Genomic DNA, 26753 nt, shown 5'->3' on the forward strand with positions numbered 1-26753 from the left:
TAAAAAAACCCAAAGATTAGTATCAATGTAACTCCTTAAAGGCAAACAACATTAATGACTAAACAACAATAGTAATTTACTAAGGTTTGTGTGAACTAATTAGTTTTTATATAGGATAGGGAGAGCTGGTTATTTTAAAAAATCTATTAATTATATAATATTATATATATATATATATATATATATATATATTAAATATATGGGATGGTCGGGTTGGGTTTGGCAGGTTTGAAATTTTATGACTTAAACCCAACCTGACCCGCTATCAAAATTTTTTTTGTAACCCAATTCACCAAGGCCTAAAAACTGACCCAATCTGCGCGGGTTGGATCAGTTTTGGCAGGTCGGTTGCACACCCTTCTATATGTGTGTGTGTGAATTTAAGACATAATTGATCAATAGCTTAGTGGTGTGGTAAGTGTGTTTTGACCTAGGAGCATGATATAAATACCACATTTCAGCCAATTTTTTTAATGCTCTCTCACCATCAGGTAAGTGATCAGTAGCTTAGAGTTTGTTCAAGGAAACTGCCCTCAAAACCGAACCGATTCTCTATCTCTCACCATGAGATAACTGATCCTACCCGAACCGATTCTCTCTCTCTCTCTCTCTCAATTCTCAAACTCTATCGTTTCGTTCTGAGTTCCCCAGCCGAATTGTTTGCTGGATCTTCAGGAAAATGGGTACGCTGCTTCGTTCTTCCCACACTTGTTTTCGTTGTTATTGTTATTCTACTCTTACTGCTGCTGCTACTACTTCTACTAGTATTGCTAGTGCTAAAAAAACCCCGAATCACAATCACAATCAAAATCAATTCTTGAAATCTGTTAGAGATCAGTGCAAATCTAGAAGCTTTAGGAATGTTGATCATGCCTTAGACCTGTTTGATAAAATGCTTCACATGCGCCCTTTGCCTTCCATTGCCGATTTTAATCATGTTTTGGGTGCCATTACAAGAATGAAGCATTACCCAGTAGTCATTACTCTATTTAAACAATTGGGCTCGTCAGGAATTGCTCCCAGTATTCCTACTCTCAATACTTTGATTAATTGCTTCTGCCAGTTGAACCGAGTAGATTTTGGGTTCTCTGTCTTAGCAACAATTTTGAAACTTGGTTATCACCCAGACTCTATTACTCTAGACACCCTTGTGAAGGGTCTCTGTTTTCAAGGTAACATTGCTAGAGCTGTGAAGTTGGTAGAAGATATGGAGAAGAAAGGGTATCAACCTGGTGCATTTACTTGTGGAACGATACTAAATGCTCTGTGTAAGATTGGTAAGACTGATATGGCTATTGGGTTGCTCAGGAAATTGGAAGAAGGGAATTTTGAGCTTAATGTGATAGCATATAGCACAATCATTGATAGTTTATGTAAGGATAGGTTGGTAACTGAGGCCATGAACTATTTGACTGAAATGATGAGTAAAGGCATTCAGCCGGATCATATCACTTACAATTCCTTAATTCAAGGCCTATGCAATTGCAGCAGGTGGAGAGAGGCTACTACTTTGTTGAACGAGATGGCACAGAGGAAGATTGTGCCAAGTGTGAGGACCTTCAACATATTGGTGGATGCATTTTGCAAAGAGGGGATGTTGATAGAGGCAAAAAAAGTTTTTGATGAGATGATTCAAAGAGGTATTGAGCCTAACGTAGTCTCTTATAATTCTTTAATTGATGGATACTGTTTGCAAAATAAATTGAATGATGCCATCGAAGCATTGAACATGATGGTTAAGAGGGGTTGTTCACCTAATGTTGTTAGCTATAGCACATTGATTAATGGATTTTGTAAAAATAAAAGAATTGATGAGGCAATGAATCTCTTTAATGAAATGTCCAACAAGGGAGTAACTCCTAATGTTGTGACTTACAACACTCTTATAGGTGGGTTTTGTCGAGTGCAGAGACACAAGGCTGCTTTAGAGCTATTCCATAAAATGCAGGCTTGTGGCCAACTTCCAGATCCCCAAACATATGCTGTCTTGTTGGACGGCCTATGTAAGAATGGACAAGTTGTTGAGGCAATAAAAGTGTTTCTTGAGATGGAAGACAAAACGTTGGGCAACGATATTGTGATTTACAACATTTTAATTGATGGTTTGTGTAATGTTGGGAATCTTAAAGTTGCAAGAGAACTCTTATATAGTCTACCTGCAAAAGGATTACAACCCAACGTTCGAACTTACACCATAATGCTCAAAGGGCTTTGCAAAGAAGGACTGCTAGAAGAAGCAAGTGAGATATTTGAAAAAATGGATGGGAGCGGTTGTCCACCTGACAATTGCACATATAACACAATAATCTATGGGTTACTGCGACATAATGAGACATCAAAGGCAATTAAATATCTTGAAATAATGGTTGACAAGGGTTTTTCAGCAAATGCGACAGTTGCAAGCATGTTTGTTGACTTCTTGTTATCTAATCAAGTAGATAAGAACGTTCAAGAATTTCTCCAGAAGCTTGTGTGAAGGTCTTTTAGTTTCTCAACCTCAAGGACAAGTTTCATATTTTATCCATCACATGTCAATCTTTAAAAGATGTGTATCATTTCAGGTAAATTTTATAGTTTCTAAAGATGATTTTCTATTTTATTTATGTATGCATGATTGTTTGTACCTTTAACTGTTCTATCTTTTGTTGTGATTTCATTGTGCACTCATGTTGTTGCTTGGAAGTTGGAACCTATTTTCCTGGATAGTTGTTTCAAAATTTTTTCTTATTTAAGGTTAATGCTAAATATTGTTGCTCTAAAATCTAGCATTTTTTGTGTGGTTATACGTCCCTTAGCCAGTGGAATTAATGATAATAAATGTTCCCTCCAATGAAATTAAGTTTTGGAGTTGCATTTATGCAAACTAAGTCCCCCCCCCCCCCCCCTTTTCCCTTTTTTCCCCCTCTTATAAGCCTTGTGGTGCTATTATGCAGTGGACTGGAGTCAAATTTTGTTAGTCTAACTTGGTTGGTTTATCAACTCAAGGAGTTAGCTGATAATTTTGTATGTGCTTCTCCTTGAATTGTCTAAGAGAGAAGCAACTTAGGTTGTAGTGTAGTACAACATTAACTTCATGGTATAATCATTTTGACATTTACGATTTAAAGTAAATGAATTGAGTTGACTTGCGATCATATAGATGAAGAATAGTTCATTTGTTAGTGATTGATTACATTTCATGGACACGAAAAGCTGATTCTTTTGGAGCTTTTGTAATTTCATTTTGTTGTATGTAGATTGTGAATTCCAAGGCTAACCCTTAATAATACAAAGATAAACTACCCCTCTAAACATCACCCCCTCTTAGTCATTAAAAAAAAAGTAACAATAATGGATTGCAGCCAAAAAGTACCATATTAACAAGAGAACTAAAAATGTTCTAAAAAGTCAAGAACAAGATCCATCCATCAGAGCTATACGAATGCCACAATAAAATGAGCCCTTTAAGCAATGAATTAAAATAGCTCAGTAGCTGAAGCTCATAATACTTTACTGGTTGAAACTTGCCACATCCAGTATTTGACGTAGAGTGAGCCAAGCAAGAAAGTGAAGATGCAAATGGATGACACTAGGAAGAGAGAGAGAGAGAGAAACTTTGAGAAGAATCATATGGTTGAATTGATAAACCAAACTCACACCTCTATGTACCCTATCGACAAATGTTTTGCATAATCATTAGCTACATGTAGGTTTTCTGTACCAGTAACTCCATCATGATGTTGAGCAATTGCTAAAGCATCTGCCAGTGATTCTGTATTGGGCTCAGAACTATTCCTTCCTTTGAAAAACTCCAGTTGCCTTGCGGCCAATTATTCATTAAAGAGAATAAATCTTAAACTCTAAAACTGTCATTAGACTGTTCCAATTAAATCCATCTTACAAACTGAAACAGTCACATAAATGATACAAAATATTAGCCACTCATTATTTTGACATAGTGCTTCAAGGCTGGTCTACTGGTAAAGAATCCTGTCCAGTATGCATTTGCACTATCTGCATAACTGGCATGGTGCGTGCTTCAAACTTTAAGAAAAGGTTGAAGTGGGAAGCAACAAGAAAACGGGTTATATAACATCCAAACATAAAACTTACAGGAAAAAGTCACCAGTCTTGGTTGGCGAGGATTCATCTATAGCATACTTTGCATCAGTATATATGGATGGGGTAGAGTATAGAGCATTGACACACCCATCCTGGAAAGCCAATTAGAACAGAAAAAAAAGAAAAAAAAAAAAAAAAGAAGGATGTGAAACGATGGGGCAGAATTTACGGACACAAGAAAAATTCAACATTAAAGAGAGAGAGAGAGAGAGAGAGAGAGAGAGAGAGAAGAAGAAGAAGAAGAAGAAGAAGAAGAAGAAGGAAGACATATGTATGAACTAAAACTTATGTTAGAATGGCATGTATTCATGAGATGGAACTATTAATCCATTTAGCAGGACTATAGCAAGTTTGATTAATGTTAAACTCTTATGGCCAAACCTGAATGATTATGTGTAAAGAAATGGTACATATAAAATGAAAATTCTGGAACAGCTTTTCAGATTATATCCTTCATATTTTATCAATCCAAATAAGTTTTAAGGCTAATATAATACAGGCCAAAATTGAGCACAATGGCATATCCCGAATGCTAGAATTTTATATTTCAATGTGAATATAAGCAGTATAATGTATTTCAACTGGGTTGAATCTCTGCACCTCTGCCATTTATTCTTCAGATTCAACCTAAATCATGTTTGAATTTTCCAACTAGGAAACAAATTCATTGCTTCCTCAATTCTTACTATTAGAATTATTGCTAAGTGATTAAATTTATCATTTCTTAAAAGTTTAAACTTTTGAGAGAATTGATAATTTAACATGGTATTAGAGTAGGAAATCTTGAGTTTGATCCTTGTTTTTACTTTATCTTTCATGTAAAATGTTAAAAATTTCACGTGTTGGGCCCTCACTTATTAAGGGGAACTTTAGGTCCACACATGCGGGGAAGGGTTAGAATTATGGTTAAGTGATTAAATTCACCATTTCCATTCTTACTGGTTAGAATTATGACTAAGTGATTAAATTTACTATTTCTTAAAAGTTTAAACTTTTGGGAGAATTATTAATTTAACATGGTACTAGAGTAGGAAATCTTGAGTTTGATCTCTATTTTTACTCTACCTCCCATTTAAAATGTTAAAAATCATACGTGTTGGGCCGGCCCCACTTATTAAGGGGAACTTTAGGCCCACATGTGAGGGAGAGGGTTAGCATTATGGTTAAGTGATTAAATTCACAATTTTCTTAAGTTTTTGGAAGAATTAGTAATTTGACACTCACCTTATAGTAGATTACCAACATTATTCCTTAAATTATTACCAGCAGCCTTTATTAGAAATACAATACATCTTAGTTCAAATGAGTATCTTATCATCTAATTTGCCTTTCTTTAATAGACATGAGACATGCATATTTAATCACAGATTATAACTTAAACAATATTCTCAAACAATATTCTGTCAAACAACCCTCAACTTAAGGAATTCGTAGAGACTTGAAAGGCATAAAATTATGATGATCATGGAGAAACCATCTGAAACCATCTTTGTAGTTTTAACAATCAGTCACCTTGTTGATGGTTCCAGCTATGGACAAAATACCAAAATTGACCAAGTTCAACCAATTGTTAGCATTTAGTTTTTGGACATTTATGCTCTATTTGGATGTTTAAAAAAGGAGGGGTAGAGTAAAGGGAGGGAGAGTAATTCAGTTACTTGTTTGGAAGTTTTTTAAGGAAGAATGGGAGGGGTTTGGAAGGGTTTCAACTACCTCTAACTCCTCATTTTTAGTTCCCCAAATTGGAAAGATTCAGAGGAAGAGTAGAGTAGTTAAATTATTGCCCAAATGAATTCCTCAATTTTCCCATTCTAAATTAACAAAATTACAAACCGATTATATAAAATAAATTCACGTTATTTCTGTCATCAGTCTCAAATTTTTCTCAACTCTCTCAGCCTTGAAGACTCCGCTGCCTCTCTCTCACACAATTTCTTCCACACTTCACACTGTCTCTCTCTCTCACACCTTCTTCACAATCAATCGTCTCTCACGCTTGGGTTTTTCTTTTAGAGGTAAACTCTGTTTTTCTTTTTGTTTCATGGGTTTCTTTTGAGTTGGATCAAATAACTATGTTCTTAAAATTGTGATTTTATTGGGTAATTTCTTATTAACTGTGATTTTATGGGGTAATAACATGTTATTTGTGGGTGGGTTTTGGATCTAATTGCTTTTCTTAATTAAATTTTAAAGTTTCAAAGTATTGCTCATAACGTGTTTGATAAAGTGCTTGAGTGAGTTTAGATTGTGAACTTGCATAAATTTGTATATTGTAGCTATATATGGATCTATGTTTCTTGTTTATTTTTATTGGGTAATTTCTTGTTTTTTGTGAATGGGTTTTTGATTTTATTTTTTATACTAGAATTTTAAAGTTTCAAAGAGTTACTCACAATGTGTTTGATAAATTTTGGTGTCTACTCTTTTACAATCATTTCAACCGCTTGATCATTTGTACACTAATACTCTAATAGTGACCTGATTGCTAAACTTCCTTGATCAGGGCCAATGCAAAACTAGTTTATGCTTGCGAATGGAATGCCAATGCCATTGAGGCACTCCAACACAATCTACAAGCCAATTCAGTGAGTGATCGTTGTATCGTACTTGAAGGAGATAACTGTATTACAGCACCTAAAGTACGTCCATACACTGATTTATTTTGTTAGTTAATAAATTCTAAATAGTCAAGCTGTAGCACTAGCATATCATGATTAAATAATTTAAATTCCTATTAGGTTATTTTAAGTTAATGAAAATTTTCTTGTCTAGTGATGTAGAGAGGAAATTTTAATTGACAATGTATATTTGAAGGTCATGACTAGTTAATAGATGTTGTCCTGTCAACTTTCCTGTGTAATGGTTGATGAACATTAGTATTATTTTTTTGATGAACATTACTATTATTTTTTTGATAGGTTGGTGAACATTACTATTATTTTTTTGATAGGTTGATGAACATTTTTAAATGCTTGATTTGAACCTAATTTGGAAGATGAATTATTATACTTACTTTTTTTTTTTAATTTTTTTTATTAAGTCAAAAACTGAATTTAAGATGTAGGCAACCACAACCCACCTAATAGTTGCCTAAGCCAAAGTCTGAGGAGATCTTCTGAGGTGTCAGTTGAATGTGTTATCTTTTGACGCTTCAAATTAAATTTAGACGCACACAATGGTTGAAACCTTTTATGGCTGGTTCACAACAGATTGTGAAACCGTCCTTTGTTGATATAGAATACTGATGCAATGAGCTAGTTTGCAGTGGCTGATATTTTACACTGGTCCAAAAGGAAAAGTCTATCATGAAAACATGCGTTTATGTACAAGAAGATGGACTGCTCTGATTGATTCCTTTTGATTTTCTGCATGCAGGGTGTTGCTGATTGTGTTTGTCTTGGTCTCATTCCAACAAGTGAGGGTAGCTGGGTCACTGCTGTAAGGGCATTAAGGTAACTGCCACTACTCTGTATATGGTTCCATTCAATCACTTGTTTTTTTGTTTTGTTTTGTGGTCCAAAATGTCTTCAGCTTCCAGGAAATGTTTAAGACTGCATTACTTCCAATTTTTGTTATTTACTTTTCAAAATGTTTAAAATTTCTAAGTATCCTTTCATTGCATTGTTTCTTGTTGCTGTTTCATTTTGTAGTTTGAAACATCTCAAATGTCCAGGAAATGTTTCAAATTCTGAACAACCTCAGTGTTAAAACTTCCATTCCTGGCTTAGGTTTTGTTTCCAAATATACATTAATTTCCACGAGATTCTTTCTTATCCAAGGCATGTGGACTAGAATTTTAAAGTTTCAAAGAGTTACTCACAATGTGTCACAATCTGACAGTTCGGTAGTTTTTACAATCTCCAGGACACTAGATTTAGCATCTTAGTAGATTGCATTCTTTTATTTCATTGTACTGGTTGTAACTCTTCTTATTTCATTTTTTGGCTAGTTGGTTGTAAAGCGAAATTGCCTGTTTGCGTGTTCAATTCTAACTAATTGGAGTTTTTCTGAATGTTGGTTAGCTGTCTTTTGTGCAATTTTGATTATGTCATTCGCTTTTTGGCTTGAATTAATGTCGGAAGTTGGGAAGGGTTAGTATATTAATCGCAGTTTCTACTGCAGCAATGATGTTCATTAAGTTATATTATGGGGATACTTTTATTTGTCTTGTAAAGTTGTTGATGCTGGCTATGAAGTTGTTTCTTTTATTTGATTTTAGTTTTAGTCACTACTATAACCATGAAGTGGCATTTCACTAGCAAGCCAAATACTTTCCAAGTTTTATATTCTTATATAATATGTATTTATGCATATCATGGATTGTAATAGCTTTGCTGTCATGGGATAATTTTATTGGATGGATAGATGAGAATAAAAGGAGATGTGTATTGCAAATTTGGGAATGGAAACATGGATTATGGGATTGGGAATGGAGACGTCGAATGGTAGTTGCTTATATAGTTTGTCTTGTTGCATAAATTTGAGTGTTTTCTTATCTGTGGGGTTATAATTTTTTTTAATGGTGATGTGGGGATGAAACCAGATGAGCTTGAATACTTCTAGGATTAAACCTTACCGTAAATGCAAGCTTATTCAGTAGAATACTATGGTGCGTAAATTTGAGTGTTTTCTTGTCTGACCTTATTTTGTTGTCATTTTTTAACAGGCTAAACCTAAAGCAAAAGAGCTTAAGAACAAACCAATTCCAAACTACGACAAATTGGTTGAGCTTTATGGAAAAGACAGAGCAACTGGGGAACAATCTGAAACTGCATCAGAGATGAGGCAATGGTGGGCTACTTCAACCGGAGAGGGCTCTATGGAGAACATTGAAGATATTGATCATTTAGTTGCAATTACAGATATGGTCATAGCTCATTGTAACACTATCCTTTTTTCAGTGGCTTGAAGACTTTGTCTGCTTACATTCATTTTTATGCTTTTCACATCTTAGTTGCCTGGCATGATACAATGTCGTTGACTCCACGAGCTGACTTCTTAGGTCTTGTGTTATGTCCCTGGTTGTTCAATACTGTTTACTGGTATAGGTGTTAGTTTAAATTGTCTTGTTATTGTACAGGAATTTCAGCCCCTGGTTTAATCTTGTTTGTAAATGATTAGGCTCTCTTTTTCGGCCTGGTCTGGACTTGCCTTAGTTGCTGGACTACTTGAATCTTGATATTTTTTATTGAAAGTTTTAGACCCTGTTCTATTAAAAAAAAAAAGATTTTGCTTTATTAATTAGATGGACAAGGCATTCTCAATGGGCTCTATGTTTGGCAAATTCCAGTATCTCATGTCATGATTCAAAGTGGCATTGGTTCCTAAATGGATAAGTATGGTCATGAAAAAAAATGTTTCAGTGTGTGAAATTCTGCATTTTTTTGAGAAATTATTGTCATTTGTTTTGGTTGAAATTTGTGTGCTATTACTCACTATTTAGCAGGGATATTCTCTTGAGAATTTTGAGTTGCTTTCTTTTCTAAATAGTAAGTGGGCAAACACTTGAATTTAAATTACATAGTAGGATCTTATTTTTTGAGTTAATTCATAGAGTCACTCTCCCTAACTTTTTTTTTTTTAGGGTCTCAATTCTTCTCCGAATCCCCCAAAAATTAAATTCACGTACTAAGCAAAATTAAAAAAAAAAATTAAAAATTAAAAAAATAAATGAAAGAAACACTCAAAATTCAATATTTTGTTGATTTTTTCAATAAACAAACAAACCAAACATTTTTTTTCTTATTTTAATTATTATCAATTAAGGATGTTTTTTTTTAGTATAATAAAAAAAGCAAAAAAATTATTTAATCATAGACCAATGTTGATTATTTAATTCACATAAGAAAAAAAAATTTATAAAAAAAATATGGCATGCTATAGTCATTATTATTTAACCTAACAAATTAATCATAGACCAACGTTGCAAGTCTATTTTCAAACAGAGGTAAATTTGTCTATTTAAATCATTTCTACTCATTTTCATCATAATTTTTAAAACATTCAAATAAGAGGAAGGGCTAATTACTCCTTTTCCCCTAAGTAATTTTACAAACATCCAAACAAGATGGAGGATAAAAATTCCTATCTACTCTCCTCCCCATTACTGTATTTCCCTCTACCCTCCTCCCTCTCTAAACTTCCAAATAGGCCATTAGATTTTTAAAGACAACCTAGACATTTGATGTAACACGGTCCTTTAAATTTCAAGACATTGTGATTCAATGAACTGCAATATTACAGTTTAATTGCAAGAACAGCAAAGAGGGCATTAGTGAGACTGAGATGGGGCATAATTCAAAGGCAATAATCCAATATAGTTATATGTTTGAATTCAATTCATTTGTGCAATATTATTTATAAGTCTTATTGCACTTTTTGATACTTTTCATAGATTTTGCTATACTATTTCAGATACTTTTTAGCTTTACTAACAATACTTTTAGTAAAAAGTTTCAGTTTTCCGAATGGACAAAGCTTATAATTTTGCTTGGTTTGAGATTTGGGGTTTATGGGTTTGGCTGAATGTGCTGTGAGAGACAGAGACACCAAAGATAGGGTAGAGAAACGTTGGTACTAACGTTAGTTTTGATTCTTGCTCTGTTAAGTGTGTTGTTTGACGTGGGATATTTGAGGCCATGGATTTATTTTAAATCAATCTCAGCCCTTAATTTGACACTCTCCATTTCACCATGAAATTTGTGTAGATACACGACATCGTTTTAGGGACTGTCTCCCTTAAACCCTGCAATCTGTCTTAAACCCTAATATTCCAAATTTCCAATCCAATCCAAAAAAAAAAAATCGCCCTTTGTTTTTCCCAATTCATTTTACAAAATCCCCTTTACAAAAATGTTAAATTCCAAACTCAGAAAATCATGTAGAAGCTCCACAATTTCTCTCCAAAACCCTAAAATTTCTTATCTTTTCTCATCATTTTCTCACAAATACACAGAAACCCCATCTGGGTCTCGCCAATTCTCTCATTCAGCGCTAGAAAACCCTATTTCACCATCTGGGTCTTGCTCCAATTCACTTCCAAGTATCAAAAATTCTAATGGGTTCCACCAAAATCCACTCTTTTCATCACTCTCAGAATCCAAAAACACTATTATAGCTTCTGGGTCTTCCGGTTCTAGGCCTAACTTTTCTGGGTTTTGCTCCAATTCACTTCCAAACGTCAAAAAGCCTAATGGGTTTCATCCAATTCCGCTCTTTTCAACACTTTCAGCTTCTGGGTCTAGCTCCAATTCACTCCCAGGCAGCAAAAACCGTTGTCAGTCTCACCAAAGTCCAGTCATTTGGACACAGTCTCACTGTTTTAGTACTGAAGCTGTTGTGGAGCCCTCAACCACGGACGGGCTCACGGTTGAGGGGATTATGGCTAGTAATTGGACAATTCTTGATGAGAGTGAGAGTGATTGGAGGAGCCATGCTGCTGCAGTTGCTCAATCCATTCATCTAATCAAGAAGCGCTTGAAGGTATAACATTTAATGTTGTGTCTGAGTTTGGTTTTAATGCAATAAAGTCTGTTCCTTTAGCTGAAAGTTAAATCATTCTTGGTCATATGCAGTGGTATGAAGTCTGATACGGTCGTGTGTTGGTATCAAGTTTGTTTTAGTTTTGTCTGATCATAAGAGGTTAATTAAGCATTAATTCGGTTTATATGTCTGATGTGTAGCAAATCTTAGGTTTGGATAGTTATCTATTAAAAGGAAAAATATACTATACATTTGAGATTTGTTTAAGCATAGTTTGTGTATATATTGAGAACTACGCTATCAAATATGTGTATTTGTATGTGCTGGTTTTCAGTTGAGTCTGAATTCTGAAGAATAATTTTGCTTTACATTTCTGATTATAAGGGTTGAAACAAGTTTTGATTTTGGGTTTGTATATGATTTATGGCAATGTGATGTGTACTTTTTGTCCTGTATGGTGGCAGTGGAAAAAATTGGTGGTTAGGTTGGATATGTTATCAATGCAGCTGAATAAGCCAGATATTTGGGACGATCCTGTGCATGCTGGTAAGATAAGCCGTGAACATGGTTCGCTTATGGGTAAAATGAAAGAAGTGAGGGCATTTGAGCGAGAATTGTTAGAGCATATTGACATGATTAAGCTTGCTCATGAAGAGAATGATGTGGAGTTGGAATCGGTGGGCACTCACTTCTTTATCTAGGCATGTATCCATTCTATTTTTTAATTTATAGCTTGTATACTATATTGAACAATGTGGCAAAATTTGAAATTTTTTTCTTCATTTAACATATGGTGTATAGTGTTGTCAAAACTTTGGTGAACAAGCAATTCAGTGTGCAATGTCAATAATAACTGGAATCAGCCTTTTTTTATTTATTTTTTTAATTTTTATATATTGACTGTGATTGTCATGTGTAGATGATGAAGCAAGATCCTGAGAAATTTTCTTCTTTCCAAACATTTTATGGATGAGATGGCTTGCTTATCTTTTCAATAGATTTTCTTCCTAATTTAATGTTATGAAATAAAACTACATAAATATTCATCAGTTCTACAGATGTTGAATACTTATCCTAATATTCAGCCTTTTTCTTTTAAGTTATAAGGTAATACTTGTTTTTTTTTTTTCTTATTGCCTAGATACCAACTTGTGTACATGTTTACTTGCCTTCTCTTTGCAGGAATCATTGAAAGCTTTGCAAAGGATGAGAAAGAATTCAAAAGAGAAAGAGCTTCAAGCTATGTTAGCTGGAGAGCAGGATCCTTGCTCTTGTTACATAGAGGTTATTTTTATATATTGTTGTAAAAGACTAACAGCCTTTTAAGTTCATTGCATCTTTTCCACATAAAATACCCTTATGTGTTTTCTGAATCTTGATAACACGAAAGTTTTCCATGTTTCATTTATATATTTCTTCCTTCTTCTCCTTGTTTACTGGTAGCAGTGGATGTACTTATATGTACATGATATAGGTTCAAGCTGGAGCTGGGGGTACTGAGAGCATGGATTGGGCAGCAATGGTCATGCAGATGTATAAACTGTGGGCTCAGCAACGTAGATATAAAGTAACTGTGGTGGATGAAATGCCTGGTGAGATTGCCGGAATCAAGGTTCATCTTCTCACTAGTTTCGGCTTATCCTTATCTTTGATCAAACTTATTGTTTGTAATGGATTACTTGCTTATTAAAGGAAATCGGCAACACTCACTCCTAGCAAACCTACCTATGCTGCTATTGAACAGTGGATAGGCATTATTATTTATACTATTAGTTTTTGGTTTTAAATCATTGTGTTCTTTCAGCGGGCAACAATCAAAGTGGATGGTGAATATGCTTTTGGATACGCCAAAGCAGAGGTAGGAGTGCACAGGTTGGTACGTATCTCCCCTTTTGACAGTAACAAGCGCCGCCATACTTCATTTGCTGCTGTTGCTGTAATTCCAATCATGGGTGATGGATCTACCCGTGTACAAATCAATGAATCTGATCTCCGTATTGAGCGATTTCGTGCTGGGGGTGCTGGCGGCCAGCATGTTAATACGACTGAGAGTGCTGTGAGGATAGTTCACATCCCTACAGGAGTTACTGCCACATGTCAAAATGAAAGGTATGAAATGTGGTGTGTAAAAGTTAAGGAAAAAAACTATTCCTTTTTGCTTTGTTGTTTGGTTAGTTTTCTCAATTCCAAAGATACATTTATGTTGTAAACGCAGATCACAACATCAAAATAAGGCTTCAGCTATGGCTGTGCTTCAGTCTCGATTGGACCAACTTGAGATGGCTCGCCAGGCTCAGATGAATGCGCTACATACACAATCTCTCACTGACATAACTTGGGGCAGCCAGATACGTAGTTATGTGCTCCATGTATGATCTGGGACCTTACATGTTTGTTAGTATTACCATGGAAAATCTAAGCATCATTAACTTCCTCTAATATTTTCATTGCAGCCTTACCGCATGGTGAAAGATCTCCGAACTAGCTATGAGGTCTCAGATCCTGATTCTGTCCTTGAAGGAGATCTGGATGGCTTCATCATGAGCTATTTGTCAGCCTCCTTGGATAAAGATGTAGATGACCAATAAATTCAGTTACAAGATTGTCATGGCATGATGCATATAGCAGAGCTGAATCCATGCATGCGTGAACATCTGACTAATGATACAGGCCAATGAGCTGCAACGGCATGGAATTTTGATAGTCATCAAGAGATAAGATAGTTGAGTTTAGACATGGGTTTGCAATATTGGGTAAAGGATGGAAAGAAAAATCCTTCACATAATTATTTATTTTTGTGATAGTGATGGAATTCATTGATACCGAGTTTTTTGGTCAATAATTTCTTATGCAATGAAATAATATCCTCAAGTAAATAAACTATATATATATATATATATATTTTGCATTGTTTAGTGCTGGTTTTTGCACCCATTTAGATGATTTGCAATCAAGTATGTTCTTGTTTTCCTGCAATAACAGTAGGATTTGCTGCAGTTGGTATGGTTTGTCCTCACAAAATATTACATGTACAGTTCTAATATTATAGTTGTAAAACAGGCACTAATGTGGAAAGCAGGATGAGATCACCTCTCATTTGAATCCTCCAATTCTCTCCATGCAACACGAGGTATTATCTATTTTTATGTGGTTTACGCTGGATTTTTTTAAGATTGGATTTTGTGAATGTCAAGTGTTTTTTTTATTTTTTTTTATCTTGATTAAACTTTGAGGAAATTGGAGTATTTAAATGGGAATGGATAATTTCACCGCATATAAGCATGACAAACTTAATGTACCCACTATCTAGAAAGTCGAAATATTACTTTTGCGATGATTTTTTTAGCATATAACTTACCAAGGGCATTTCTTCCTCTCATTCTTTCTATTTACTAGCAAAAATAAATTCTTTTGTAAAAAAAAAAAAAAACCCCTTAATGAATTACAAGATTCTTAGCAAGTAAAATCAGTATTAATTAATAACCCTTTTTAATGACCAATAAGATAATTTACTGGGCTGCTTACCTTTATTTGTGTTAATTATTTATTATTCATATTTGTAGTTGCAATTACATTGATCTGTTTGGTGTGAAAGTTCTAAATTCTGAATTTTGGTTGTTGGAGTATATGGAACATGGTTGAGAATAAGTACTCCACCCTCCTCTAGGAGAAATTCTTGTATGAGCTAGGCATATAAGATACTTTCCCCTCCTCCTTCCGGGCCCATTCATCCGACCAATAACAGAAACTTAAGCGAATATATATATGGGTTGTGTTAACGGGCACCGCAATATTTTTGTATTTTTTCTGACAAATGTTTTTGTCTTTATTCACCTTTATGTTAAATTTTCAACTTTTTAAGTACTATATGGTGTTTTTTTTTTTTTTTTTTAAACTTTTTTCTAACAGTTATTTTTTTGGGTCCTTTTTTCACCTTAACAAGCACCGAAGCTTGTTAACAAATCCCTATATATATAAAGAGAAAAGTGTCACCCACCCTCACCCCACCTCAACAAAACAGTACGAGAAATTCTCAATTTCGTTTGCTTCTCTACAAATTTATTTTATTTTGTTTTATTAGTTTTTTCATTGAAAATAAAGCTTTAAAAACAAAAGAATATTTTTCTTCTTTTGCAAGTAGGAAACAGTTTGAAAAGAGAGCGAGAGATATGGAGTCATGCTCATCAGTAGTAACACAAGAGGATGGGTTGGAATCTCAAATGAATGATGTTGAATCCACACACAAAACCATCGAATTTCCACTGATTTTTGCCAATCACAAATTCCTTAACTCCATCGTACTGACTTTGAAGGAGCGTTTCCTCCAAACTCATTCCAACCTTGATGATCTTGAGTTTCACCTCCCAACACTGCCTCCTAGCTAGCTTGTCACCACTGATAATCACCACTTGTCTCGTGCCACTGCAAAAACGATCCCATCTACTACCACCATCATTCTTGCGTGAAAGAACGTGAGAAGCAAGGGGTAGTTAATGTGATTATCAATTTGGCAAATGTTTTATTGAATTTTTTTTATAAAACATTTTACAAGTTTTATAGAAAGTTTTATGATTAACGGAAAAATTTGTCAAGATTGACCAAGGTCTTATAACCAAACAAATAATAGAAAATACTGAAAATATTTTTCAAAAAACATTTTACTATAAAACAAATGAAGCCCTAATTGGAAATGTTTTTCAATATTAAAAAGGAACTTTTTTTTTTTTTTGAAATTTAAAAAGAAAACTTTTAGTGAATTACTGAAAGATGTATCCTTCCACGTTTAAAAAATAATAATTTGGAGCGAGAGACATGTACAAAGTAGTAATTATTAGTAGGGGTTACAATTCATATTAGCAGATCTTGTTCGTGTCATATTGAGGTATGGGTATTCGAATGCATAACTCAACCCCAATTTAGCTCATTTAATAATCATGTCAAAAGACTAAAAACTTGTAAATCTAACATAATTTATTTATTAAGCGGGTTGACACAACACAACCTATTTAACTTGTTTAATACACAACCTAAGAAAAATAAAGCAAAAAGAGAGTTTATTTATTAGTTTTGGGTAAAATGTTTTGGAAAGAGTTTCAATGCTAAATTTATCAATACAACCATTATAATTCTTTTGATTACTCAATTATATTTATAATTCAAATGTATGTTAGAAATGAAATTTATTTATATGAATTGAATCATTTAAGGTTGATTGCAGGTTAAGCAAGTCAATATGGAGTCGACTCATTTATTAATCGTGTTAAAATATGTCAACCCGCTTTGACAAGAACCCAATTATACTAAATATTAACCTGCAAGAAACGGTATTTTATTAATGTCATGTTAAACAATACCACCCCTAAGTGTTGGTAAGTGAAAAAATGGAGAGGTTTGAACTTGTTCAATGAAGAGTGGCTTAAATTTCTTGGATTTTTTATATATGAAAAAAGAAATTATGTATATTCCCTTCCATGAATCCTCAATAAAATAAGTAAGGCTATGTGAGAAGGCTATTTTTGAGAGCTGAAAACAATTCAATATGTACGACGCCCCAAGATATTATAAGGATATTTTAGACAGTATACACAGATTTTTATTCTCTCTCTCTATATATAGGACATGTAAGGCATACATGTTATAGGATGTAAATAATTCAAGTTTGTTGTAACAAGTCCTTATAACCTCATGCTACTAATATAAAGGTTAGACATTTTGGTTATGTATTGTATTATAAACCTGTTTAAAAAACTCTATATATTGTTTTCGTATTTATGTGTTCTAATAAGTATTATTGTTTCCTAAAAAAAAAAGTTTGTTATAACAATAATGCTAGAGTTTGGACAAATAACAAAATTTAAACTTCTTCATATCTCATTTGTAGACTTTAGTCAATTTCACATTAAACCAATCACTGCTTTTATTATATACTAATCATATGTTATCGTCTCATAAAGTGAAAAAAATTTTAAAATTTTTTATGTATCTAAAATTTTTGTCATGAAAAAGTTTGATTTCAAACATATGCGGAGATATCTTTTTTCAACATGTTATATAACCATAGAAGGGACGGTAAATATGTTGTTTGGATACCGTTGAAAATTAAAAACACTGTAATAAAATTATTTTTAAATGTAAAAATAGTATCATAAGACTTCTTTTTAATAAAAATTTTATTAAAAAAGAGTTTTATGGATCCGTTAACTAGTGCACGAAACCCACAAAAATACATTTAACTCTCTTTAAAAAAAAAAGAAAAAGAAAAAGAAAAAGAAAAAGAAGTGAAACGCAAAATGCTGGCCTTTCATCAGTACCCAAACGGGTACTAAACATGTTTTGGAGCGGATCTTTATCGTCAACTTTTCTCTTATAAACACAAACACTGCCTTTGTTTCGCTAGACACAAAATCACAAAAGAGAAACACTAACAATCCCAAAACATTCAGTCAAAAAACAAAAAAAACAAAACCCCAAAACATACACACCCGGGCCGAAACATAAACACAGAAACAGGTACGAGAATTTCTCAGTTCTCTTTTATTTTATCTACAAATTTTAACACCCTTTTAGATTTTTCATTGAATGTCAAGTTTCCCAGGAAAGAGAGGAAATGGACTCATGTTCATCAGTGATAACTCCAGAGGATGTGTTGGAATCGCTAATGAATGATGGTACAATAGACGCGCTCAGATTGAAGATCATCAACCAGCTCAAAGCCAATGTAAATTGAAAAAAAAAAGTCTCTTCCTTCACATTTCTCTTCTGGGTATTCTTTCTTTTTATATTTTTTCAAGTTTTTCGGGCGATTTAAATTTTGGGTTTTTTAAAAAAAAAAAATTATTTTTTATAATTTGTAATTTGAGAGCTAATGGGGCAATGAAGGCGTTGAGTTTGATGGGTTTTGTGTTTAATTTGAGTACTAATTTGTACTTGTTACTCATGAGTGGCATATACTAGTGTGTGAGTGTGTGTGTATGTGTGTGAGAGAAAGAGAGAGGGCAAGTGATATACATAACACTTAATGATATCAAAGGTCCATTTATATAAGCACACATGCACATGATGGAGCTGTCTGTTACATATGAGTTTTGATAATAGAACCCTCCCAATATTTAGTGCAGAGACTTTGTTGTTTGTAACAAAAAGTTCCCTTGTTTATAAGTGTGTGCGTGTCTTTTTTATTAGTGAGGTTTTATATATACAGCTTATGTATGTATTTATGTAAATTTTGTTGATACCAGCTAGTTCTTAGTATAAGTCCTAGTGTTGGTATCACCAATTCTAATTCTTGAACCACATTGAAATTTGTGTGGTCTGCACTCTTCAGTAAGAATATGTGGGGATGTACTAAATTTTTTTGTGAATTGTTAACAGTACTGGTAGGTTAAAGTGGGTTTCTTATCTAGATGTTTAGAAGAATCAAGCTTAGAAATTTATTGGTGAATTTTTTAAAATTTTGGGCTCATGTTGCTGGCTCCCGTTGAATTTCATTAGGCCAACTAGTTGTCCATGTTTATACAAATTCTTTTAGTCTTAGGGACGTGTTGTGACTTGATGAGTTTGATGCCACCTATGTGAGTGAAATTCTTGGATTTCATAAGCAAGTTCTAGCAAAAGTATTCTCTCCTTTGCTTAATTCTGTAGTTAGAAAGGGAGGAATGGAAGTAGTGGAAAAAGTTAAAATCAATAGTTGTCAAAGATATCAATGCTTAAGGAAGTACTGGTTTATTTTGATTTTAATGTGAAATTTTTGTGTGTCCATGCTCTTTTTTTTTTGCAGGAAGAGCTTAAGAATACTACTATTAAAATGGCTGAACAGAGTAAAGTTCTTAACACCCCTGGGGCAGAGAAACAAACCAAAAGAGAGTTGTTTGATGCGCTAAGGCAGGAACTTGAGTAAGTTTTAGTGTTTTTTGTCCTTTTTTCATTTGTCTTTTGAGGTAGAAATAGCCTCCTAGGTGTGCACTACAGGCATTCACTTACGTTTTGGAAAACTCATAGCTTTTATGTGGTTGTGAAAAGGCTTTGGTCATCTGTTGGACAATTGTCATTATCTTAAAGTTATCTTAGCAGTATCAAATGTTAAATGGTGACTGAGTTTTCAGTACCATGAAATTTCCTTACCTTTGTCAAATAAGAAGATGACCAATCCAGCGTAACCAATTTTGATGATTGATGTGGATGGATATATGAAAATAATGAATGAAACTTGAAAGTGGGGTTAGCAATTTTGGGCAGATACCCTGTATGTGGGCTGAATCCATGTGGGTTGATACCCTGTATGTACATACCTTAGGTGGTTCAAAGCTTAAATCAACTCTCTGTCAAATTTTAGTAATGCACATGGGGATAGAGCTTTCTTTGTCCATTGCCATTTTTTTTACTCTGAACCTGGGATCTCTAAGTGGAACTGTAAGAACATCTAACATTGCCAGCATGTGTGGTTTGTTACAATGTCATGGTTTAGAAGGGGCTTCCAATGTGTGACAATACTAATGTATATGGCACTTGTGACTACTGAAGCTTCTGTAACTTATAATTTTGTATCGATTTCATACAGAGCTCCAGTGCTGGAGAAAGCTTCTAAATCAGTTTGGGAGCTAATTTTGGACAGTAATGGTCTGGGGAAGGAAATTAGTGAGATGGTTGAAAAGGTATTTTCTCGATTGAGTGGCCGGGAACCTCCATTGTTTCCCCTGCCAGACGGTGAGACTCATACTAATAAAGAAATTGAGAATGAAAAAGAAAAAAGAAAAGGAAAAGAATGGGCTAATGAAAACAAAGAAAAGGAGAATTCTCCCTCCTCATTAAAGAAAAGGAGTTTTAGTGAATTGGATTCAGGAGGTGCTTGTGAACCTGCAAGCATATCTGGTGATCCTCCAGCCGTACTAGAAGATTCAAGTAAATCACCCAACCAAGTTTGAAGACACGAGTCACTATGTCATGCCAAGAGCCTTGTGGCTCAATGCCGTTACTGTTTTTCTCAAGAGGAGAACCTGGGTTCAAACATCACCTCCCCCATCTGAAAGTTACAAAAAAGGCCACCATGCCAGTTCCCATATCATTACTTATCAACAAGAGTAACTTTGTCAAATGAGCTATTTATAACTGATGTGGGGTGGTGCAAATCTGGTTATTTAGTCTAGATTTTGATTTGTCATCAGTTTCTCAATTCATTTTAATGGAATAAAATTAACATTATTAGGCTATCTAATTCTTTGGTTGCAATTCTTTAGGCTATCTAGTGTTTTGTATTATTAATGAGGTACTTATTTGGAATAAAATCATTTACTTATAAAAAAAAAGTGTGAACTTGGCAACTGATGTCTGAAACTATGTTTGCACAACCATTGTGCTGTATGATGTTAACTTGATTCATGCAGTTTATACCATGGCAAAGTATCGTGAATATTGCTGAGGGATGGTTGTATTTGTTGCTTGAATTAGTTAGTGCATAATTTAAATGGACTCATTTTGTAAACAGCATACTTGCACTTGAGCATATCAGATCTCATTTGGTGATTCATTTTCACTATCACAATAAAATCTCATTTATGATTTCCACTGCTGTCCTCTGGGGTGCAAAGTTGCTGCAGGAAATAATATGTAATGATATGTTTTTTCTTGGTAGATTGAAATGGATATATATATTTGAGCCTAAACTTATTGTACAGAAAAATTAAAAGAAAGCTGGAGCAGTGCATGGCCACTGTATGGATGTTTCTGATTCAAGGTAGACCAGGTTTCACATTATCCAATTTCAATCATGCAAGAATCTCCATTGTGTGGTTGGAAAGTATTTCAAAATAAAATCAAGTCTGGATACAGGTTCTTATATTAGGCAGAGGCATGTTCTTCCCCATATTCATGGAACCTGTTCCCAATTCGGTTGTTTGACAGGTTCTGTAATCTGGTAAGTTGGAACATTCTTTGTAACAGGGCATACTTTACAGTTAAGGGTGGTAGGTCTGTCATTGTTTGGAATAGAGGGTATCACGTTTTTTTTTCTTTTAAGGACTTCGTTTTTTGGTCGCAACTATTTTTGGATACAACAAAAAAGAAAAGCTTATGTGAAGATAATAACATAAAGTTCTAACCAGCAACATAGTCATTTCAGACCCAAATTTGTTCATGAAACTATTGGAGGCAAGATTGGCAAATTGTTGGGATTTTGCCGCACAGCTTACTTGGAATGTCCACAACTAAGGACTCTGTTTTCCATTTGATTTGTTGCCTTTGATCATTCTTTATATCTTCTTGCAACCATCATGTGAGTTGATGTTTAGGTGAATCACTTTCAATAGAGCTTCCCTGATCGCCAGACACCCTACCATCAATCTTCACTGCACCAATACACTGAAACATCCAGCACAAAATTGCATTGTTAATTTTCTGTTAGGTTTTTGATGGTACTCTGAAGTCACTTGACTTCAAAAGAAAATCGACTTTAGACCAACTTATATACAACTCTCAAAAGGACAACTAGCCAGGATGAATGACTTTGATGCATGCTAAGCATGGGCATGTGCCTCTGTTAGGATGTGGCTGCCAATTCTCTTGATGCAAAAGACCTCAAACATACTGCCAAGAGTCCTAAAATCACTCTGCAGAGCTGCTAGAGTCCAATTATCCTTCCAATAAATAGCTTAGAAGCCATATTATTTCTTGTGAGCACACCAAGACTATGCTTATGCTTCTTTAGCAGTATGGCTAGAGCTTTACTCAAAGTCAAGTTCCAAAAGGGGATGCATAGCCAAATAACTTCAGGCAGGCTTTTCAATAACATTTTGTTTTTGGTTGCAAAAACTGAATATTTGCCACAAAAAAAGAGGCTTAGCAAAAGAGATTGAAAGAGTCTGCTAATATACTTGGTTCTTATGTCCTTCAACCAACTCAAAATCTATTCCCTAATACAACGACATTGTATACAATCAGATCTAGTTATCAATTGCAAACCAAACTAGACAGCCCTAGTGAAAGTACAAGAGATGAACGAATGATCAACTGACTCTTCTTTTGGGATGCACGGACACAGCATTTTGGGCAGCATGTCCATATTGGACATGTCATGGAGACACAAAACGAGGCACAACAATACAACATTTCTTGAAAAACTAGAATACAACATGTTGAGGTCACGGCAAGTAATTAATTAATATTTTTTTTGGTAGATATATTTTACATGTTTTTGGGCACAATTTATGTTGGATACGACAACCACTTTATCCGTGCTTCCCAGCTGCTCATTTATATTAGATGGTGGTTGTATATTTAGTATCCACTAAACTCTGCTCTTATCTTAGAAACAGATATGAAAAACACTAGTACACTAGGAAGCCCTTGTAAAGGGAAGCAAAAGCAAAGAGATATTGTAGGTTTTATTTATAATGCGTGCTAAAAGTAATACATTCGTAACTCAAAAAAGTGAAATGAAAGTATTGTGAGTTTACATGATAAGAAGGATTTGCAAAGCACATAGTTCGAAGCTAGAACTGCTTTACACAACAATATGGAAATCCAAAGTTCAAGACTACCTATTTTTCTATTGAAAAAACAAAAAATCTATTAACACAAAAAAATGTAAAACTTTTGCCACAATTCTCTATGTGGCTGACTATGATTGGTAGAGCAAAAATAGTTGGTCCATGTGAAAGTTAAAAATAATAGGCATTTTGGGAGAGGGAGGGAACTCAGGGAAGAAGAATTTTTTTGTGATACTAGAAGAACTCACTAAAAAAAAAAAAAAAGGTCGTATCCAGTGCACAAATTCCGATCACTTTTAATTGAATCCTCCAATTGCCTATTTACAAAAATCTAATAAAATTAAAAGTTGGGTACAGTTGCCTATTTACAAAAACCTAAAAAATAAAAGTCATACCCAATGCACAAATACTAAATAAGATGACTTCGAATTGAATCCTCCAATTGCCTCGCATTCTTAAACAAGATGTGAGACACGTGATGTTGACCTTCAATTTTCTTTTTGAACAAGTAATTCTCAAGCTTGAATCTGGGACCTGTATTTTTTCCACTTGCTATCACATTGGGCCTGACCATGATGTGCTTTTATTAACATCCTTACCTCATATTATTACTCACTTTTGAATCATGCGCTTTATTATCATCCTTCCCTCATATCAATACTCACTTTTGAATCATGTCCAGTGATTGTCCCCATCAAAATTATTAGTAGTTTTGAAACCAACCATTGTTGGATCATCTGTATCAACTGTAGGATCTGGATCAAAAACAGTATCCATTGAAGTGTTGTTCCCAGGTAGATGCATCATAAAATTCACCTTAGGATCTTGAGATTGAGGTAGCCAGTTAACAGACTGTGGATAGAGAGTGCTACTTGCATGTTGCTCTTCTGTTGGCAAAGCCATCAATGAACCCAAGGAGTTCACCCTTGTGACATTCCGCACATTTTGCATACCAATGTGTTCAGCTTCACCCAACAAACAGTTTTCGAAGTTGCTTGTTGGGTTCATTTCTTTTTGCAAGTCAGGTACTAAGTTGTTCGATGGCTCCACCTCTAAGTAAGGGTCATAATCAAATTGAAGTTGATCCTCCCTCAGCAATTGGCTTTGAATATCATCTAGGATTTGAGTGTCTGAAATAGGCCAAGCTGCGGACACATTATAGTTTTGACCAGATATGGCTGGATTTACTTGGGTTGGTATAGCCATAGAAAATGGCCCTTGCATTTGATCTCTCCCTAGAACGTTTGCAGGATTAATCATCCTTTGATACCACATTGCCATCCTTGGATCATCAACTCCTTGGTTGCTAATGGCTCCATCTGAATGTGGAGAGAAATCCATAACTATATCATCACAAAAGATTTGAAAAACCAAGTTAGAGTACAATTGAAGCCTTAGAATAGTATGGAATTGGAATATGCACAATGCAATACCTGATATTGGTGAAGTTGAATTTGCCGTAAGAAGGTATTGTTGGTGGGCTTGTTCATATGCCTGAATTTGTTGAATAGATTTAAATGGCGAATGCATACTCGACAATGGTAAAGGTAACTGCCCATGTCTGTAAAAATCCACAGAAAATTCTTTACTCCCATTGTAGCAATCTGTATGGAAGTAAGGAGAACTAAGACTTGGGAAAGGTCTTTGGCTTAGCTTTAACAAATTGGGGTCACATTGCAGGAGCTTCTCATAGTGTTTGTCAAGGGTTCCTGGAGGAAATTCAAGATAGTGCAACCTGAGGATAGCATGCCAACAACAAAATTCATTATAATTCCTTGAAGTCTTGAACAGAATAAGACATTTACAACTAGAAAAATAATTCATTAATTGGCAAAAAAATCATTATAACTCCTAAAACAGAATAACACATTTACAACTAGAAAAATGTGTTCAAAGATTTGACAAAATAACAAATGAACTAAACAAATATTGTAATGTAGAAAGCAAAAGCAGTGTCAACTATAAAATTTCAAAAGTAGAAAAAAATACAAACCTGTAAGTTTGAGCTTGATTATCAGTAAAGTCTGAACTTATCTTCCACATGGTGTGTTTGCGTGGCATTGGATTACTTTCATCAAAGAAAGCAGGACGATTGTTAAGCTGAAAACAGTTTTAAGCCAATCAAATTGAGACCCAGAGGAAAATGAAACTAATAAATATTAAAAAAAAAAAAAACTAATATTAAGAAAATAACCTCAATCTCTAGAATTCCAGGCTTATCTTCCATAATTCTAGCTCGAATTCCTATAATATCAGACCATTGTATTTCAATCTTTTTCTTCAAAGCATTCTCTAGAATTTCCCAAACTAGTTTTCGCTTGGCAAAATAAATCTTTACTACCAAAGCACCTTCACGTGGAGGTTGTACCTGCACATTTTTTACATTTTTTTTCCCTTAGATATTGTAAGAGTGTGGTACTTAGTTATTGTAGGAGTTTAAAATTTTAAATTATGGTAAAAAATTGAGAAGTTACCGTCCATGAGCCTATTCTTAAGAGTGATGCACCGAAATTTGAAGCCTTCAATTTCTCAGATTCACTAATAAACGTTGCTTCTGCTGCTGCACTTGCTTTAAACTTTGCTTCTTTTGCTGCATTTGCTTCTGCAGCACCATCATTAACTATGTTGTATATGAAGTCCAAACTTGACTCCGAAAGTTTCAACCCCAACCATGGTAAACTCATAAGAGTTTGATTGAGATAAAGCTGACAAAAAAAAAAAATTAAAAATATAAAATAATTGATTCTACTAAAAAAACCAATCGAAAAAACACACTAAATGATTAAAACATATCTGGAAAAATAGAAAAACACATCTGAGATATAAACAAAACAAAACAAAATACCTTTTCGATGTTCTCAACTGTTGCTTTTGCTTCCTTCAGTCTCTTCTTCACTAATTCTGAGATCTGAATCCAATAAGATGTCTCCTTCCTACTATTCACAGAAAGAACCAGCGGCCTTTCAGATCCTCCACGTCTCTCTATTAACGTAGGAATATGACCGTCGTGGCCATGCACCATGACTTTTATACTTGCTTCTGCTGGTTTTCTTTTGCCGCTGTTGTTCTTGTTGCACAGAGAACTACCATATATATGTATAGATGTTGACTCGCTGCTATGGCTGCGGAGGAGTTGAGTAAAACGAAATTCGTGGGAGTGAAGTAAACCCAATACTGAAACAGAAAATTACACCTCTTTTATAGGAAGATGAAACACCACTTTAATAGGAAGATGACTCATTTTTCACGGTTCCCTGGCCTAAAAGAACTTGAGACATATATGTCACTAATAAAAAAGAATTTACTATACAGTACCGGTAAACAACCTTAATAATTATAGCAAAACAAATTTAATAATTTATTATAATTATAATTATAGTAATGAGTTACTATACGGTGAACAACCTTAATAATTATAGCAAAACAACTTTAATAATTTATTATAATTATAATTATAGTAATGAATGAGAGTACTTAATTAGTGTAACCAACACTTTTCGGATCAATAAAAAAATTATTTTGAGTGCAATTTTTCAAAAAGATTTGTAAATTTATAGGCGAAAATATTAGTTTAAATCATTGTGAAGAGATCGATATTTCAGCGGTAAAATATTGTTTTAAACATTTGGATATTTTTTGATTTTTTTTTCCTGTTAGATTTTGAGAAAAGAAATTACAGTTTTTATTTTA

At 34.1% G+C, this 26753-nt stretch overlaps 4 protein-coding genes across 8 annotated transcripts; 3 read left to right on the top strand and 1 right to left on the bottom strand.

The window, feature by feature from the left end:
* Nucleotides 1-491: 491 nt before the first annotated feature.
* LOC142627155 (uncharacterized) lies at nucleotides 492-9243 on the top strand. Of its 2 annotated transcripts, none has more exons than XM_075800958.1 (4): nucleotides 492-2561; nucleotides 6576-6740; nucleotides 7477-7553; nucleotides 8768-9243. In XM_075800958.1, the coding sequence occupies exon 1, from the start codon at nucleotides 680-682 to the stop codon at nucleotides 2474-2476; it is 1797 nt and encodes a 598-aa protein (XP_075657073.1). In that variant the 5' UTR covers nucleotides 492-679; the 3' UTR covers nucleotides 2477-2561; nucleotides 6576-6740; nucleotides 7477-7553; nucleotides 8768-9243. The 2 variants fall into 2 exon arrangements, with proteins under 2 accessions (XP_075657073.1, XP_075657072.1); XM_075800957.1 differs by having other exon boundaries at nucleotides 6605-6740.
* A 1564-nt stretch (nucleotides 9244-10807) lies between these two features.
* On the top strand, nucleotides 10808-14498 carry LOC142627032 (peptide chain release factor PrfB2, chloroplastic). Its single transcript, XM_075800810.1, has 7 exons — nucleotides 10808-11583; nucleotides 12048-12260; nucleotides 12766-12867; nucleotides 13058-13195; nucleotides 13388-13692; nucleotides 13799-13952; nucleotides 14037-14498. Exons 1-7 carry the CDS (start codon nucleotides 10954-10956, stop codon nucleotides 14169-14171), a joined length of 1677 nt encoding a protein of 558 aa, XP_075656925.1. The 5' UTR covers nucleotides 10808-10953; the 3' UTR covers nucleotides 14172-14498.
* Nucleotides 14499-17922: 3424 nt separating this feature from the next.
* On the top strand, nucleotides 17923-20885 carry LOC142627288 (uncharacterized). 3 transcript variants are annotated; one of them, XM_075801110.1, is made up of 4 exons: nucleotides 17923-18093; nucleotides 18179-18301; nucleotides 19361-19476; nucleotides 20141-20885. In XM_075801110.1, exons 2-4 carry the CDS (start codon nucleotides 18191-18193, stop codon nucleotides 20502-20504), a joined length of 591 nt encoding a protein of 196 aa, XP_075657225.1. In that variant the 5' UTR covers nucleotides 17923-18093; nucleotides 18179-18190; the 3' UTR covers nucleotides 20505-20885. The 3 variants fall into 3 exon arrangements, with proteins under 3 accessions (XP_075657225.1, XP_075657224.1, XP_075657226.1); XM_075801109.1 differs by having other exon boundaries at nucleotides 17941-18093; nucleotides 18151-18301; XM_075801111.1 differs by having other exon boundaries at nucleotides 17951-18093; nucleotides 18171-18301.
* A 2454-nt stretch (nucleotides 20886-23339) lies between these two features.
* Nucleotides 23340-26241, bottom strand: LOC142627370 (uncharacterized). Of its 2 annotated transcripts, none has more exons than XM_075801215.1 (6): nucleotides 25909-26241; nucleotides 25538-25768; nucleotides 25258-25431; nucleotides 25057-25163; nucleotides 24497-24798; nucleotides 23340-24406 (listed from the first exon to the last, which is right to left on the bottom strand). In XM_075801215.1, the coding sequence occupies exons 1-6, from the start codon at nucleotides 26083-26085 to the stop codon at nucleotides 23736-23738; spliced, it is 1662 nt and encodes a 553-aa protein (XP_075657330.1). In that variant the 5' UTR covers nucleotides 26086-26241; the 3' UTR covers nucleotides 23340-23735. The 2 variants fall into 2 exon arrangements, with proteins under 2 accessions (XP_075657330.1, XP_075657329.1); XM_075801214.1 differs by having other exon boundaries at nucleotides 23340-24382; nucleotides 25909-26220.
* Between the last annotated feature and the right edge of the window lie 512 nt (nucleotides 26242-26753).

This window comes from Castanea sativa, chromosome 3 (genome assembly GCF_040712315.1).
Source record: "Castanea sativa cultivar Marrone di Chiusa Pesio chromosome 3, ASM4071231v1".
In the NCBI taxonomy this organism is placed as follows: Eukaryota; Viridiplantae; Streptophyta; class Magnoliopsida; order Fagales; family Fagaceae; genus Castanea; species Castanea sativa.